At 36.4% G+C, this 18,775-nt stretch overlaps 1 protein-coding gene across 1 annotated transcript in view; it reads right to left on the bottom strand.

The window, feature by feature from the left end:
• The window catches only part of rb (adaptor related protein complex 3 subunit ruby), an 819,028-nt gene that overhangs the window by 604,822 nt on the left and 195,431 nt on the right, over window positions 1-18,775 (bottom strand). Inside the window, exon 6 of the mRNA XM_067101830.1 lies at window positions 5,069-5,215. Coding sequence (XP_066957931.1) covers window positions 5,069-5,215 — 147 coding nt within the window. The remainder of the gene's footprint in view (window positions 1-5,068; window positions 5,216-18,775) is intronic.

Here is an 18,775-nt window from a genome sequence, read left to right as displayed (position 1 = left end):
ACCATTTCGGTCGAGTCAAAATTGACCAAGGTTGAAATTTTGGCAGTTATCGTGATTTATATGAAAATATTTCAAAACTGATAAAAGCTACAACCATGAGTTATTTTCTGTTGTATTGTACATGAAATTGCACATTTTCATACATAAAACTTTATGTAACGGCTAATATAGAACAGTGCAAAAATTACGACAAAATGACGAAAAGAATTTATGAAATTTTCAGCCGAAAAACTACCTTGTTGGGCATAAGAAAAAAGTTTTTTCAAAATTCACCATAAATCAAAATATTGTGCTAGAGACTTCCAATTTGTTGCAAAATGAAGGTACATGATTGAATATTACTAGAATGTAAGAGTTTTAGCTTACAATTGCGTTTTTCGACCATTTCGGTTGAGTCAAAGTTGACCTGTGAAGGTTGAAATTTTTTGTAGTCGACGTTGAGTAATTTCCACTTGGCACCCAACAGACAATTTTAGTCGACGTATGATACATCCAGTAGGCGTTTAAGGGTTAAAAACTGATGTTGCAGCAATAAGGGAAACAATAGAATCTGGAGAAATAAGTGAGGTGAGATGGATAAAAGGAAAGCATCAAATAGCTGATATATTGACCAAAGCTGGAGTTTCTGGGGAAAGCATTAGGAATTATGTAGAGGGTAAAGAATTGGAGAATAATGGAGATTAGAGGGGATTAGGATAAGAAAAGGCTGGAGGGGAGGGAGAAGGAGATAAGTGTGATTATATGTTAGTTTTATAAGTTAATCATTATTTTATTTTTATTTTCTGGATTGGTGAAGTTATATGGGCATTACAAAACGTATAAAAAGAAAGCACATACTTAATTTTGTAAGACGTTTTTATAGCAAAGCATTCCTTATGTTTAAAAAGTATCTTCTTGTTGTGAAATCATAGGACAAAAATGGCGGGAGGGAGAAAAACGTAAATAAATGGGGGTGGGAGTGTTGAAAAAATGGTGGCATGGTAGAGAGAGCTCTCTGAAGGTTAGGTCGATAATAGTTGGGTTTAAGTCTGTTTTGTGGTTTTTGTTGTCGTAACTGAGATTGCATAGTGAAAAAAGAACAATGTGAACAGGTAAGTGGATCACATAATTGAATCATTGAAGGACAGGTTAGGCTAGCAAAATTTTCAACTACAAATTCTGAAAATCTGTCTTCACATGATTAATAATTCTGAAAGTGAAGGCACAGAAGGCTGGGGCTACTTGGTGAGCAACTTTGGTCTTATTCAAAATGGAAGTACAGTAGAGATCCATTTTTCGTTGACCTGGTAAAAGATGATTTGCCCATTCCTTGGTGAAATTTTCTGAAACTGGGATGATCGTGGCAGATGGTTTTAATTCTGCCATTGTCTCTTGTTTTCAGTCACTACCAATTCTGAAAATCTGTCTTCACATGATTAATATTTTTGAAAGTGAAGGGACAGAGGGCTGGGGTTACTTGGTGAGCAACTTGGGTCTTATTCAAAATGGAAGTAGAGATCCATTTTTCATTGACCTAGTAAAGGGCAATTTCTATGGCTTTTAATGCTATAGGTATAGGTAAGAAAACCATTTCTGTTAGTGGTTTCTCCATGTCTGGTGAAGATGGTACCAGGTGCCATTCTGTATTAGGGAATGCTGCCACTTGTAAATTCTACATTTACAACTTTGATCATAGTTTTCCTCTCATTAATTACCTACTTGCCATCGGGAGGGAAAGTGCACATTGAGGCGTCTCGCCAAGGATTATCAGTATCATCAGGGGTGAATATTGGAGCCCCTATTATATTTTGGTCTGAAGTTCTGTATTCTGAACTGACCCATTTGTTGTTTCTAATCAGAATTCTAACATCAGACCTTGATTGAGCAGTATTTGTATCTACACACATTTCAGTTACAGGATGTAGTACTTTTGCACTTTGGTGCGTACATGACTGACTTACTTTCCTTTTCAGAATCATGCTTCATGTCCCTTACATATTGCCATTCTGTGGCAAGGGCATCTTTGATGGTACTCGATTTCCTTATGGAACTGACCAAATGCAGCAAGCTGTGTACCCCCTTTTGGGGGAGCTTATCGCAAACTGTGTATCCCTTTTTGGGGAACTTGCTGCAAACTGTGTATCCCTTTTGGGGGAGCTTGCACAATCTAACTGAGCTTCAGCAACTGAACTGTAATTGCCTGCTAATCAAGGGGCAGAAGTCCTGGGCAAGTTACTATACCCCTCTGAAAATTTAGACATTTCAGTTTGAGTTAGGTGGATCCCAGTATCCCTTTTGGGGGAAAGATCCTATTCAGCAACGATAGCTGCATGGGGAATAGAATTACTTCTGGAAGGTTTCTCCCATGGCTAGCTAAAACTTGTGTCCCTGAGCCTTCTGGGTTCAGCAGGGCCATTTCGATGGCAATGTCCACTTCATATTTTTTAATAAGAATGTCAACTCCATGTAAAGATTCCTCTACTTCCTCTGCGGGTTAACCTGGGAGGTATTGGGGACTGATGTTACTGGGTTTTGGCCCAAACACTGATGTTCAGAGGAAGGGTTGAATATCTCCTGCTGGAGTTCTGCCGGAAAGATATAATCTCCCTCTTCCTCACCCCTACCAAACCCTAGGACCCATTGAGACACCTTAAAAGGAGCTGTTTTGTCTTTAAAATTTGCTGCCAGGAGCATACTACAAATCTCGCTCACATCTGGCGACCAAGCAAATTTTCCTTGTTTTTTACAAGGACTATGCTCATGGCAGGTGGTGTGGGCAGTACCCACTGGCAAAAAGTGAACCAAGCAATTTGCTACAGAACACTTGAACTGAGGATCCTGCCTAATGGTGGCCCTGTAGTGATATAAAGCAAGTTGTTATTAGAACCTAGTTAGTATTATTTGTTTTTAAGTGAGGGACACGTCTGTGGTTCCTCATACAGTTTCCATATTACAGGTTAACTTGATTAGAAATGTGCAGTTATAATACATTTAAATAATTATCTATGTTAAACCCACTAAGGTTTAGGTTAGTTTTCATACCTGTATAAAGCTGTATTACTTATACACTGTTAGCCCTTTTGCAATGGCCAAGTGAAATTTTTAATTCCAATTGTCATGCCATTCAGACTAACTGCTATGAACTAATTTAACTAACCCAAACTACTGTTTTATATAGCTTAGGGTAATAATTCTAGTATAATCTACGTTAAGCTAAGAATAGCGGATTTCTTAGAAGGTTCTTGCGTAACCTATTCAAGGCTTATTTACAACTTGAAACATATAAACTATACAGAAAACAATTCTCTTATAATTTGCTTTATGTGGCTGAGACTACCCTTTCATCTGATATTTGGCCATCACTGTTTTAGGATAATAGTAGGGTATTCCTTAAAAGGGGTTTCCTACTCAATATGGTTGGCTACTGCCTGTTCTAAATTTACATCACATTTAAGGATATAGGCTACCTAAGACCCTACTAGCATGTAACCTTACCGAGTCGTAAAAAACTAGGTTATTTTATTGAGGCTTATTTGTTCTTTCTTAACCTAGTATAGGGTACTGCCTAATCCATATTATTATAGATCACTCTTAAATGTATAGGCTAGGCTATATATTAGTCAACTATGTTTTGTCTAACCAAGGTTGTTGTTTATATCCAATCCTAGGCTATTTGGTCTACTATATAAAACAGCAATCACTAATGTGTAACCTTATAGCCAGGCTACGACTTACTCTAATCTAGGCTACTGCCTAATCGGATTATTTAATTCACACTTAGGTGTATGAGTTACATAAAACACAATTAGCCTACTTTAGTATGTAGCCTTGGGGCAAGGTTATCATCTCATCCAGCACAGATTACGATTTCATCTTGTCCTACGTCACATGGTCTAGGCTAACAATTTAGTCCAAAAATGGGATGTTTCATGAAAAGTTATCACTTAACTTGATATAAGGTAATGCCTAGGCTAGTCCTGGATTATTTAGCTAATAATGCTTAAGTGCACAGGCTTATATAAAAGGGAAAAAATTTATACTAATATGTAGCCTTATTGTTAAGCTATCGATTTACTTTGCCCAGATATTATTGTTATCTGATCCTAGGTCTTCGGTCTAAGGTAGGCCACTTAGGATACGTAATCCAAGGACATAGGCTACAGACAACAGCCACTATTAAACTAATCTAAATTATTCTCACTTACTGCCTATATTATTGTAGACATTGTATATGAAAGGATTTTCTATATTAATAATAAGTTGTGGAGCATTTCTTTTGGCTAAAACATTTAGTTAGAATTTCAAATAATTTTCGTTTTACAAAACTAGGTAGCAATCAATGTTTTACGAAACTAGTTAGGCTAGCAATCAACGAGCCGGGTTCCAGCTTTAATACAAATTATAAATTCCAAAAGTTTAAAACTAAAACTTGTTTTAACTGGAAGTTAATATTCAGCATTTATCTTGCTATTTTTGATGTTTCCATGATCCATGATAACGAAAACGTAGAAAAAAGACTTTTTTCGGAGCACTGGTAACAACGTGAACCGTTGGCTTTAGACCAAAGAGAGATAATGGCTCCTTGGTCTTTTAACGGCCTGGTTGTAAACAAGAGGGCGGATGCGCAATAGTCACTTCTCTTTCTTGCAAGTTCTTTTGATGTTGGAAAAACTGGGCTCAGCTTCGCTGAATATAAGGAAAAGTGCCCTCTTATCGTTGAGTCCACTATATACTCCATTACGTGTTATAATGTTAATCATTACGACACAATACCTGGCCAAAAAAAGACCAACTAGAAGAGAATTCTTTGTTATTAGTCTGGTCACCATGGAGCTCTGGTAAACCATGGAAGGCAACCCCTTGAGGACGAAACAAGCGACTACGCTATCAAAAATGATAAAATTTAAAAAATTCAATTGACAAGTGGAAAAATTCAAATAATGTCTTTCTGAAACAAATCAGGTACTTGAACTTAATAGAGTTGAGAGAAAGAAACATGACTAAAAGTAAACTCAGTCCTATGCTAAATACTATCATACAATTTACAGTATAGTCTTCCCAAACACAAAGTTTTGTCTTAATCACTTACTCCAATATTGGGATCAACAAACTGGGTGCGGGCATAGCGAGTCAGCATGTTAATGATGACTATCTGACCCCACTCTTCTACATCAACAAGCAGATTGCACAGCTTTCGATAATTTTTGTGGATAAGATCAATACGCTCTGGGCAGACCTGTGGAAGAAAATAGAACAGGTAAAACATTCTCATAATATCTCTCAATTCTTGAACAACTCTACAACACAAATTTTATATATTCCATGATGAAAATATAGCATTATGCCCTCACTTGGTCAAAACTCAACAGTACATTATTATTAACTGGACCTATTTATTTCTCCTACTAGTACTCAACTATCATAAAAAAATAGGCAAACCTAAAATGAATTAATAGTACGGCATCGGTAATGCTATTTAAAGAACATTAGCTCCTGAATAACAGGATTAGTAATATTTGCTATTCATGAATACTTATGGAAGCAATAGCATTTTGATTTCAAGTTTGCAAGAGTAGGGAAAAATGATTCCATCTTTATTAAGACTTGACCAAGCAATAAATAAACAAAGCATAGACAACAAATAGGTATGGACTTAAGTATCATTTTCAACAGAGATGAAAAACTGTCATTTCAAAATTTTTTATCAAAACAACTATAATTCAACAACATATAAGCCAAAAACGAAAATGAATGCATACAAGAACCTTATCGTCAACATAACCATTTGCAATTGTCTGCTGAATTCCTCCCACTCTTATCTGTTTTGTGCACTTTCCACAAAACTCATTTGGATCTGGTCCTCATCTATACACTGTCTCCATGAATTCTGGAACCTTCCCATGGTACACATATGCCACTTCTATGTATTTAACTACCATGAATACTCTTTTCCCCTTTCCATTATGTAACTACACCTATTTTCCAACCTCTGCAAACATCATCTCTCTTCTTCTACCACATTTGTAATACAGTCTTTCTCATACATAAAAGCCATGAATTTCTACATTTTCATTGTCACCTTTCAGAATTTCCTAGATTTCTTCTTCCAGTTCCCATGTCACTATTGTGTTCAAAAACAGCGATCTGGCCCTTGCATCATGAAATTTGGTTGATTAACTTTAAAAGACTGATTGATTACAGCTACCAAAACTGGCATCACAACACCTAGGTTATTGATGCCATAATAAACTAAAACAGAAACTAAAAAACTACAATAGGAAACTAAAAAATGAAAAAGTTACAGAAAAGCAGTATTTATACCAGAAGGTCCATATGTCAGCCATTACGTCACTACAGTTGACACTCTCTTTAATCTTCTCAATCACTGGTTGGAGGAAGATTTTATCTGTAATATCTGAATCCCAAGTGCCTTTTAAAAGGTTAATCGTATTTCTTTGCTTAAGCAAAGCTGATTCCACCAACCAGCTTTTGAACTGACAATTGCTGTTCTAAATTAAACGAGACAAATTCCAGTTTATTTTGTGATTCTGGTTATTTATGTGGTTAAAAATAGCTGAGCTCTGTTGTCCGTACCTAACTGAACGTTTATGCTGTATTAATCTCTGGGGGGAGTGACTTGCCTGTAAAACCGATATAAGATTGGTCACAATCCAGGCAAGGGATTTTGTAAACTTCTATGTCTTTGGGGACTGGCTTTTGTTGCACGTTTATCAAGGATTTGGCTAAGGTATTTAGGTAGGTAAAAGCAAAAGGGTTAGAGTTTCCAAGCATCTTAATACTGTCCAAGTGTGGGATTTTTATTTTATTGTTGGGCATCTCTCTAGTCTTGTTTTCAGGGGGATGGTAGAAGATTATGTATGGCTATTACAGTTATAATTATATATACATACATACATACATATATATATATATATATATATATATATATATATATATATATATATATATATATATATATATATATATATATATATATATACACAGTGGACCCCCCAGTATTCGCGTTCTCAAGGTTCATGGACTAACCCACTCGCGGGTTTTTCTATGGAACCTATCTAAAAATTTTTTGGAAACTCACGCATTCGCTGGTTTTTCCATGGAACATATCTATAAAAATATTCGCTGAAAACTCCATATTCATGGATGCAGATTTTTTGTCTTTTTCAGTATAGCAATAGTATTCTGTATTTTCATATTTATTGTATAATAACATTAAATAATCATGTAAATCAATAATAATACTGTACTACAGTACTGTACATATATTGGTATTAGAAATTAAATAATATTATTATGTAATACTACACTGGGTACCTTAATAATAATAAATAATACAGTACTGTACTGTAAAGTTAAATCATACGGATAGTAACTGGTGATGAATGTTGATTTCAGTATGCTGTAGATGATGATGATGATGAATTAGTTGTGCAGTACGATGAATGACGGGAGGCACTGTCATGTTAAGGTATTTGAACATGGCAACGAAGGTGGTACGGTAGGGCTGCATGAGTATTTTACCTTGTTCATGCTCAATGCGGGCAACCGCAATTAATGTCATGCAGTAATGGGCTGCTACTTCTCCGTGACTTTTGCCCTCTCTTAACAAAACAATCATGTCTACAGTACTTTCTTCTCATCAGTCATTACAGTAATTGTAGGCTATTGGCCAGAGGCCTTAGAAGAAGCAGAGCATTCAGAGGACATCTTAATGCACGATTTCCAAAAATATTTTTAGGCCATAGTACTGTACATGCAAAACACACAAACGTGAGATACAGTAGCAGTAAAACATGTTATACTGTACAGTATTGGGTCATTTGCCGATAATTTGCTGCTACGGTACACGCATGGTACTACTGGTTGCGCGTACATATACAGTATCAACACGGATCTTCTGCGCATACAGTACGTACATTTTATAAAATGTTTTGTTGTAAGATAGCAATAAAACGGGTTATATTGGGTCATTTGCCGAAATTTCCCACTACGGTATACGCATGGTACTATTGGTTGCGTGTACATATACTAACACGGATCTTCTGCGCATACAGTACGTACATTTTATAAAATGTTTTGTTGTAAGATGATTTTTAAATATTACATACAAAAAGTGTTTTAGGATGATACACAGTACTACGGGTAGTAATTGAGCATATCTAAAATACGTAAGACAACAGGAATACTGCAGGGCATGCGATATGTTTACATCTGCGGTATGCGTAGCAGTTTCATGTATGTAAAGTATATATTACTGTAATGACTGCTGTAAGTACATTTTGTAAGTTAAAAATGATTTACTAATTTTCAAATATTACAGTACTGTAATATATTAACGTAAACACAGCAAAATTTCAATAATATATATTTGTTTTTCTTAAAAGTGCTTCACCCAAGCCACCTCTCTGCAAATACAAAGAAATCGCGATGCTGGACGCTGTGTACCCAGGATCAGTGATACTCGACATACTATTGGCTGTCATCTGCAAAGCAGCCAATCCAGAAGCACCATTCATTTTCCTTGGCGCTGATTGGCTGTTCACTTAGCGCTGATTGGCTGAACATTCACAACCAACTTGCGAACACGGAATTCTGGGAAGACGCTCCACGGCATCATCTTCAGATTGTGCGTATAGTTCGCAGCATCTTACCCTGTGAAACCAAGCTTCTGTCCGTTTCGATTTTTCATATTTGTGCATCAGCGGTATTCGGCCCTAAAATGCCTCCTAAAAAATGCCCTGCTCCTTCAAAGCCTTCTGGCAAAGAGTCTAAAAGAAAAAAGTCTGTTATGAAACTCGAGAAGGTGAAACTTCTTGACATGTTAAAGGAGGGCAAAAGTTTTGCCGCGGTTGGTCGCCATTTCAGTGTTAATGAGAACACTGTGAGATATATCAAGAAGAAAGAGGCGGAGATACGCAAGTCTGTGAGTATGAGCTACTTCGGTAGTGCAAAGACAGTTGCAACAGTGCGGGATAAAACAATCGTGAAAATGGAATCTGCTCTGGCAATCTGGATAAAGGACTGCCGGAAGAAAAACGTGCCCCTCGACTCGAACATCATTCGCGAGAAAGCACGACAACTCCACCAGCAGTTATCAACTGCTAAGGAAGGCGACGACGTAGTACAGGCAGAGGAAGGCGTTGAAGAAGGCGAATTGGAATTTCTAGGCTTTGATGAACCAGCAGAAGAAGAAGAGGGGGAAGAACCCCAAGCAGGACCATCATCAGCGCCTCAAAGTTTCCAGGCCAGCAAGGGGTGGTTCCACCGATTTCAAAAGCGGTTCAACCTAAAGTCTGTTACTCTGCAAGGGGAAGCTGCATCTGCAGACACTGAAGCAGCCGCGAAATATCCGGAGGCCTTCAAGAAGATCATCGAGGAGAAGGGCTACCATCCAGAACAGGTGTTCAATATGGATGAGACTGGCCTGTTCTTGAAGATGCCTTCCCGGACATACCTTATGAAGGACGAAGCTAAAGCCTCCGGATTCAAGGCCCAGAAGGATAGGGTTACCCTCATCATGTGTGGGAATGCAGCTGGTTTCATGCTTAAACCAGGCCTCATTTACAAGGCTGCAAACCCCAGGGCCCTCAAGAATAAGAACAAGGCATTGCTTCCTGTGTTCTGGATGCATAACCCTAAGGCCTGGATCACCAAAGTCCTCACAGAGTACTAGTTCCATCAGAGCTTCGTCCCACAAGTTAGGCAATACCTAACGACTTGGCCATGGAGTTCAAGGTGTTACTGATATGGATAATGCTGGTGGCCACCCTCTCAATCTTTCTTACAAGGGAGTCCAGTTTGAGTTCCTCCCTCCCAACACCACCTCTCTCCTCCAGCCTATGGACCAGGCCGTGATCCGTGCCTTCAAGGCACTCTATACCAGGAACTCCCTCCAGCACCTTGTAACTGCAATGGACAGTGATAGTGAATTTACACTAAAAGAATATTGGCGTAAATTCACGATTGCCACATGTCTGAGCATCACCAGCCGATCACTGAATGACATGAAGAAGGAGACCCTGAACGCATGCTGGAACAAGTTGTGGCCGGAGTGTGTTCATGATTACAGGGGCTTCTCTCCTCAAGAAATTCAACATTCGGCCATTAATAAGGCTGTCCAGTTGGCGAGGATTCTAGGTGGGGAAGGCTTCGAGGACATCACCGAGGATGAAATTGGCACCCTTATTGATGCTCACTCTGACCCCCTGACGGACCAGGATTTGGAAGAGCTGACGAAGTCTGCCAGTGAGGAAGAAGATACGCCAGGTTCAGGGGAGGAGCAGGAGGAAGAGGAGAGCGGCCTGACTTTGGAACGTCTGTCCCACATTAAGAGAATGATTCAGGATATGCAGGAGTATGTTTCAACATGGGATCCTTTTATGGAACACTCCTTAAAGTTTTCAAACATGCTTGATTCAGCATGGGAGCCCTATAATCAAACCCTCATGAAAAAGCAGCGACAGCAGCTGCCTATCACCATGTTCATCAAACGGACGAAGAAGGCCCCTCCAAAGCCTCCCAAATCACCCGAAGAAGTGCCTCCCAGTCGCCTGAAGTAGTGCCTCTCGAATCGCCTGAAGAAATGCCTCCCCAACCGCCTGAAGTCGTGCCTCCCAAATCAACTGAAGAAGTGCCTCCTGAAGGTGAAGAGGCACCCTCAGATGAGTTGTAACAACTCTGCTTTGCTGTGCAGTCATATCTTCATCATTATTCATCGCACTGCACAGCTAATTCATCATCATCATCTTTAATCAACATTCATCGCTGGTGAGTACCCGTGTGATTTACGTATGTAGTAATCTTAATATATAAATACAGCAGTATGAAATTTTTAAAAATGTGCATGAATTTTTAAAGAAGTTTTTGTCTCTCTTTTTGTGAATTACATATACGTAAATACCAATGTTCCCCCCGAAAAGAAAACGGGACGGCTTATAACTGTATGAAAGAAAATGTGTGACTGAATACGTAGGGGGGACTGGATTATTTTCACCTACAGCTGTATGCCATACAGTATGTACGTATAAATGTAACGATGAAATGTTTAAGATGACTGGGAAATTATATTTAGTATCATTTCAAAGATTAATACAGTAATAAGGTACAGTTTAATGTATATTTGATGTAGGCTGGTATTTTTAGGCATACAGTACTTTGGTGTTGACCTTTCATGGTAGACAGGTACAAATATACGTAGTATTAAATTTTTTAAAATGTGCATACGTTTTGTAAATTTTCTGTCTCTCTCTCTTTTTGTGAATTACATACTGTATATGTAAATACCAATGTTCCCCCCGAAAAGAAAACGGAACGGCTTATAACTGTATGAAAGAAAATGTGTGGCTGAATACGTAGGGGGGACTGGATTATTTTCACCTACAGCTGTAAGCCATACAGTACGTACGTATAAATGTAATGATAAAATGTTTGAGATGGCTTGGAAATTATATTAATAGTATCATTTCAAATATTAATACAGTAATAAGGTAATAGTTTAATGTATATTTGATGTAGGCTGGTATTTTTAGGCATACTTTGGTGTTTGACCCTTCATGGTAGACAGGTATAAGCATTTTTAGAGGGGCATTGTAAGCATTCGCGGATTTGAGCTATTCGCGGGGGGGTGTGGGACGCATCCCCGAGAATATGGGGGGTCCACTGTATATATATATATACTCGTATATATATATATCTAAATTTGACTCACATCAGGATTGATCCCAAGTCTTTCATTTGACAGGCAAAGGTGCTGCCCACTAGGCCATACAAGTCATAAAAGAAGTTGGAACCTGAGGGCAACTGCACCCAAGGAATTACCTGGGCAAGCTAACCGCTTGCATACCAGTGTGTTTTCCCCAACTTCCCGACTCAGCAATGACCCAACTGACAGCATCTCATTCGAATTATCCCTTCTATTATGACTTGTATGTTATTATTATTATTAATAAAGTAGTTTAACCAGACCACTGAGCTGATTTTCAGATCTCAAAGGGCTGGCCTGAAGGATTAGATTAAAATACTAGGTCCAGGCCTGAGGCCAAGCGTTAGGACCCAATAGATCATTCGGTACAATGATGAATGAATTAAAATGAAATTAAAAACTGCATATAGGCACATCCACTGGCCTAGTGGGCAGCACCCTTGCCTTTCAATTGAAAGCCCTTTCATCCTGATTGAAAAAATTTATTTCTGTTCCACACGTGATTGTGTGTTGATTATATATGTGTGTATATATATATATATATATGTGTGTGTATATATATATATATATATATATATATATATATATATATATATATATATATATATATATATATATATATATATATATATATATATATATATATATGTGACATTTTTTATCACACCGTGATTTATATACAATCATGAAGCTACAAATATCGCTTAACCCTTAAACGCCGACTGGATGTATCATAAGTCGACTAAACTTGTCTGTCGGGTGACGAGCGGACATACCTTACGTCGAGTACAAAAAATTTCAACCTTCGGTCAACTTTGACTGGACCGAAATGGTCAAAAAACGCAATTGTGAGCTAAAACTCTTACATTCTAGTAATATTCAATCATGTACCTTCATTTTGCAACAAATTGGAAGTCTATAGCACAATATTTCGATTTATGGTGAATTTTTTAAAAAACTATTTCCTTACATCCGCGCGTGCTAACTCGGCCGAACATCCCAGAAATTCTTTCGTCACTTTGTCGTAATGCTTGCACCGTTTTATATTAGTCGTTCCATAAAGTTATATATATGAAAATGTGCGCAATTTCATGTAGAATACAACAAAAAATAACTCATGGTTGTAGCTTCTATCAGTTTTGAAATATTTTCATATAAATCACAACTGCCAAAATTTCAACCTTCGGTTAACTTTGACTCGACCGAAATGGTCGAAAAATGCAATTGTAAGCTAAAACTCTTACATTCTAGTAATATTCAATCATTTACCTTCATTTTGCAACAAATTGGAAGTCTCTAGCAAAATATTTCGATTTATGGTGAATTTTTGAAAAAAACTTTTTCCTTACGTCCGTGCGCTAACTTGGCCGAACATCTCAGAAATTCTTTCGTCACTTGTCGTAATGTTTGCACCATTTTATATTAGTCGTTACATAAAGTTTTATATATGAAAATGTGCGCAATTTCATGTAGAATACAACAATAAATAACTCATGGTTGTAGCTTTTATCAGTTTTGAAATATTTTCATATAAATCACAATAAATAGAAAAAATTCGACCTTTGGTCAACTTTAATTCGACCGAAATGGTCGAAAACTGTAATTGTAAGCTAAAACACTTACAGTCTAGTAATATTCAATCAATTAGCTTCATTTTGCAACAAACGGGAAGTCTCTAGCACAATATTTCGATTTATGGTGAATTTTTGAAAAAAACTTTTTTTTACATCTGCGCATTACAAATTCATGCATCATTTTGTGATATTTTGTCTGTGTTGCTTTGATCGTTTTACAATTTGTTATATACCAAAATCATCGCAATTTAGTGTACAATACAAAGAAAAAAAAATAACTCATTAGCTTTAACCGTTTTGCTCACAGCACGATTTGTATACAATTATATATGAAATTTTTTTTTGAGGTCATATATTTCAATATTTATATATGATATTTTTTTCATTTCTGATGGTTGCATACTAAACTTCAGGCAATGTCAAAAAAAAGGAGCCAAAAATTAACTCTTATCTTAAAAACTAAGCTCAGTGGTAACGTCGACTGGAGCTGCTGGATGCGTATCTGTGTCACGGGATCGAGACTCAGCAGTGCCCATCCATTTATCACTTATAAATTCCCCTTTGGCGATAATTCCCCATCAGGGATATTCCCGAGGCAGCGTGGATTTGATATTGAGCGACATTTGTAGCTTCATGATTATATACAGTAGAATCCCAGTCCTTGACCGTACTAGAACTCGACATAATCGGATTTCGACACGAAATGAGTAAATTTTGCGTCGGAGCTCGAACAACAATCCAGAATCCGACCTGATGAATCATATGATGTTTGTAGAAAAAAAGAGTTTCGGGCGGCTGCCGTTAGTTGGTGTTGTTGGTGGCGTTCTTCCCATGCGTATTTAAAAGCATTTAAACCCCCCACATGCTGCTGCTGCTGTTGTTTGGAGAAGTACACCTTGTACAGGTATATATCCTGCTGCTGTTGTTTGGAGAAGTACACCTTGTACAGGTATATACCATAATTTTTTTGGCTTTCTGCACTGATTTTCATCCCAATATGTTAGGGTATCATATTATTTACTGAAAGATGTTTTACTGTGATTTTGTACACCCTTCCAGTAGACTCTGTATGAAATTTACCATAAATACTGAAAGTAAACAATGTTTATGTAATTAGTACCGTGAACACCATAAATACTGAACGTAAATAATGTTTATGTAATTAGTACTGTGATACACCATAAGTACTGAACATAAACAATGTTTATGTAATTAGTAAACAATGTTTATGTAATCAGTACCGCGATACACCACCAGGGTGGCGCTGTGGTTTGTTTACATCTGCTCATGCCACAAGCTGCCGAGTTCCGACGTAATTTAGGATTTTTCTTAGTTTTACGATAACAGACATACAGTAATTCGGCTTATAAATACTGTATTATTAATTTACTGTGATAATCAGGCTTGTTTTTCATGTTATCATTATTAACAACAGTTTTCGTGTGTACCCGTTACAGTACATTCTAATAGTGCCTATAGGTTACCTAGCCTAGCCTATGGCGCTCCGTCCACCATCGGTAATATGGCCACATTGGTCGTAGGCCAATTTTTTTTTATACTGTATGCATTTAAAAATGTAAAAAGTGCTTCTGATACTGTAAGTTATTCAACTCTGAACTTATTTAATTGTAATTTGTGCAATGTTTTGTATAAAAAGGCAAGGTTGGGGTAATAACTGGTGGTCAGGAATGGATTAATACATTTTCAGTTATTTCTTATGGGACAAATTAATTCAGAATTCGACTAAATCGAATCTCAAACTTCTTCTGGAACGGATTAGCATCGAGGACCGCTCTACTGTGTGTGTGTGTGTATATATATATATATATATATATATATATATATATATATATATATATATATATATATATATATATATATATATATATATACATACATATACAGTAGAACCTTGGTTCTCAATGCTAATTGTTCCAGAAGAAGTGTCAAGATTCGATTTTGTCGAATTCTGAGTTAATTTCTCCCATAAGAAATAACTGAAAATGGATTAATCCATTCCTGACCACCAGTCATACCCCAACCTTGCCTTTTTATACAAAACTTTACACAAATTACAATTAAATAGGTTCAGAGTTGAATAACTTACTGTATCAGAAGCACTTTTTTACATTTTTAAATGCATACTGTATCAAAAAAGTTGGCCTATGACCAATGCGGCGTACATCGATGATATACCGAGCCATAGGCTAGGCTAAGTAGCCTTATAGGCACTACCAGAATGTACTGTAACAGGTACACATGAAAACTGTTGTTAATAATGATAACATTGAAAAACAAGCCATATTATCACATTTTAATTAATAATACAGTATTTATAAACGAATTACTGTATGTCTGTTATCATAAAATTAAGAAAAATTTCGAAAAAACGTTGAACTCGGCAGCCTATGCAGGCTGCCGAGTTCCGACGTAATTTCAGAAATTTTTCTTAATTTTATGATAACAGACATACAGTAATTTGGTTTATAAATACTGTATTATTAATTTCATGTGATATGGCTTGTTTTTCAACAGCAGCAGCAGCAGCATGTGTGGGCTTCAAATGCTTTTAAATAAGCATGGGAAGAACGCCACAAACAACGCCAACTAGCGGCAGCCACCAAAACTCTTTTTCTACAAACATCATATGATTCATTGGGTCGGATTCGGTTTGTTGTTTGAACTCTGACGCAAAAATTTACTCAACATTTCGTGTTGAAATCCGATTATTTAGTTCTAGTACAGTCGAGGACCACTACTGTATATATATATACAGTATATATATATATATATATATATATATATATATATATATATATATATATATATATACATATACATATATACATATATATACATATATATACATATATATATATATATATATATATATATATATATATATATATATATATATATATATATAAGATATCTATATATCTATATATCTCTATATCTATATCTATATCTCTATATATATATATATAATATATATATATATATATATATATATATATATATATATATATATATATATATATATATATATATATATATATATATATATATATATATATATATATATATACACATCCACGTGTTTTCAAGTGTTGTTTCTTCGTTTAGTCTTGCTGCACCTATTATGGGTGATGGAGTAATCTCTTTTCCCATCACATAATCATTCTTGTCAATGGTTTGTTCCTCTACTATTTCTTTGATGTTCTGGGCATCTGTTTCCATTGGTTTTATTATTACTTTAGGAAACAAAGGTATATTCTTGTCATTTTTTTATTTATGTTCTTTCTTCGGGTCTCCCGCCTTTATTTTAATGGATGTATCTCTAATAACAGTTGATTTTTTGTCTGTCTTGGGTGGAGTTCTCTTTAAAGGCCTCTTTTTTTTTTCTTTAGTTTCTAATTCATCATAACTATCTTCTAATATTTCTGTAGTGCTTGCACTGTCTTCTATTGTTTCCATTTCTCTTAATATCTCAAATGAATTTGAACAAATATTTGTAAACCCCCGTATTCGCAGGCGGGAGATGTGTACCGCACCCACCCTGCAAATAGCTAAAATCAACGAATACTTAAAACCCCTCTAAAAACACTAAGAACTGCCTATTTTGATATTTTAAACACAAGAAAAACCCTCTAAAATACTTATACCTGACTATTTTAATAGTTTTATCACAAAAAGTGCATTTAGTCAAGAAAATATGAAAATGTATACAGTGAACCCCCGGTATTCGCGGGGGATGCGTCCCACACCTCCCCGCGAATAGGTCAAATCCGTGAATGCTTAACACCCCTCTAAAAACACTTAGAACTGCCCATTTTGATAGCTTAAACCAAGAAAAACCCTGTAAAAATGCATATACCTGAGTATTTTAATAGTTTTATCACAAAAAGTGCATTTATTCATGAAAATTATATGAAAATGCAGTAATTACTGAATATTTCTCAGTGAAAAATACTGTGAATGGGCGAATTTTCCGCGAATGATGGCTAGACACATTCCACAGAGAAACCCGCGAATGCGTGAGTCCGCGAACCATGAGAACGCGAATACGGGGGTTTACTGTACATTTCTTGGTTCTTTGCTATATTAGTTTCTCCTTGCAAAGTGGTTATTTTTCTTTCAGACTGATCTTTCAGGGTTTGTTACTCTTATCTATTTCCATTTTTGTTTCACCGTTTGATCTAATTACACTAGAAAATGTTCGTTTCCTTACAGGATCATGCATTCCTCTAACTTTTCATTCTAATTTGGCCTCTTTTATAGGCATTCCTGTCCTCTCCTGAAGTAATTTTAATTCTCTATTCTATATATAATACATACACTCCTTAGATCTTGCTTTGTCCACAGTTAACACATTTTGGTTCACTACACCTCCACTGTGTGTTATGTTTGTTAGATCCACAATATGCACATATAGATTTCTTATGGCAATTTTTCCTTGTATGTCCATACATACTACAGTTTTGGCACTGTAGTGGTTTTGGAACATACAGTCTCAGTCCTCTGCTTTGGCCCATGGTTTTAATTTTTAAGGGTAATTCATGGCCTTCAAATTTTATCTTTGCTATTCTCAGTGTTTTTCCATTACTCCGTCTATATGTACCTTTATATTGTCAATATTTTTTTATAGTTAAGTAATTTTCTGACTGATTTTTTGTTGTGGTTTCTATCAACCACATCTGATCTTTTATTTGTCTGAATGACATTTCAGTAGCTGAATGTCGATTCAACGGGAAGTTTTCTAATATTTTCTTCTCTGTTTCTAAGGTCAGGAATCATGACCAACTTCCACTTCCACAGAGGGGGGTCAAAGTGAGTCAAGGTTGGGTCAAGATATTTATTTTTTTTTTTGGTTTGCTTTGTACTGGAGCATAGGGTTCCAGTGTAATTACATTAAGAATTTTATTATATTTTCCCAGAGAAAGGTTGTTAGAGGAAGCTCCAGCGGTTGTCAACTGTGCCAAGTCACTACCATCAAAGGGCCCAGGGGGTACTTGAATCTTTATTTCTACTTGTCATAAAGATTTGAGGTAAAAATAAAAAGGAAAAATTAAACCTGAAAACTTTAAAAAGATATTAGCCTTTCATGAAGTTTATTCTTCCACCACTGGCGCAAGTGAGAGCTGATTTCCAAATGTCCGCTCCCTACCATACCCCACAGGGCATGGCACAACATGATTAGAGTGGCCCAAGTGTAAGCCAAACCCGCTTGCTAGGATCGAAGGTATTACAAGAGTACTATCATTCCGACCCTAATCATGTTATGGGCAAACCCGATAGATGGCCATTGATGGTCCTACCACAGTTCTCACTATTTAGCTTTGGATATAAACCCAATCCCAGCTATGATATCTTTTCCTATTTAACAGGTCCAATAAATTTTAGCAAAAGTGGAAAATTCCACAAAAATTAACCCAAACAAGTATATATTCATATATGAGACTCTTGGACTCAAACCCAGGAACAAATTCCTGGGGTTCAA

This window comes from Macrobrachium rosenbergii, chromosome 58 (assembly GCF_040412425.1).
Source record: "Macrobrachium rosenbergii isolate ZJJX-2024 chromosome 58, ASM4041242v1, whole genome shotgun sequence".
Lineage (NCBI taxonomy): Eukaryota > Metazoa > Arthropoda > Malacostraca > Decapoda > Palaemonidae > Macrobrachium > Macrobrachium rosenbergii.
This window is presented reverse-complemented; position numbering and strand designations above follow the sequence as displayed.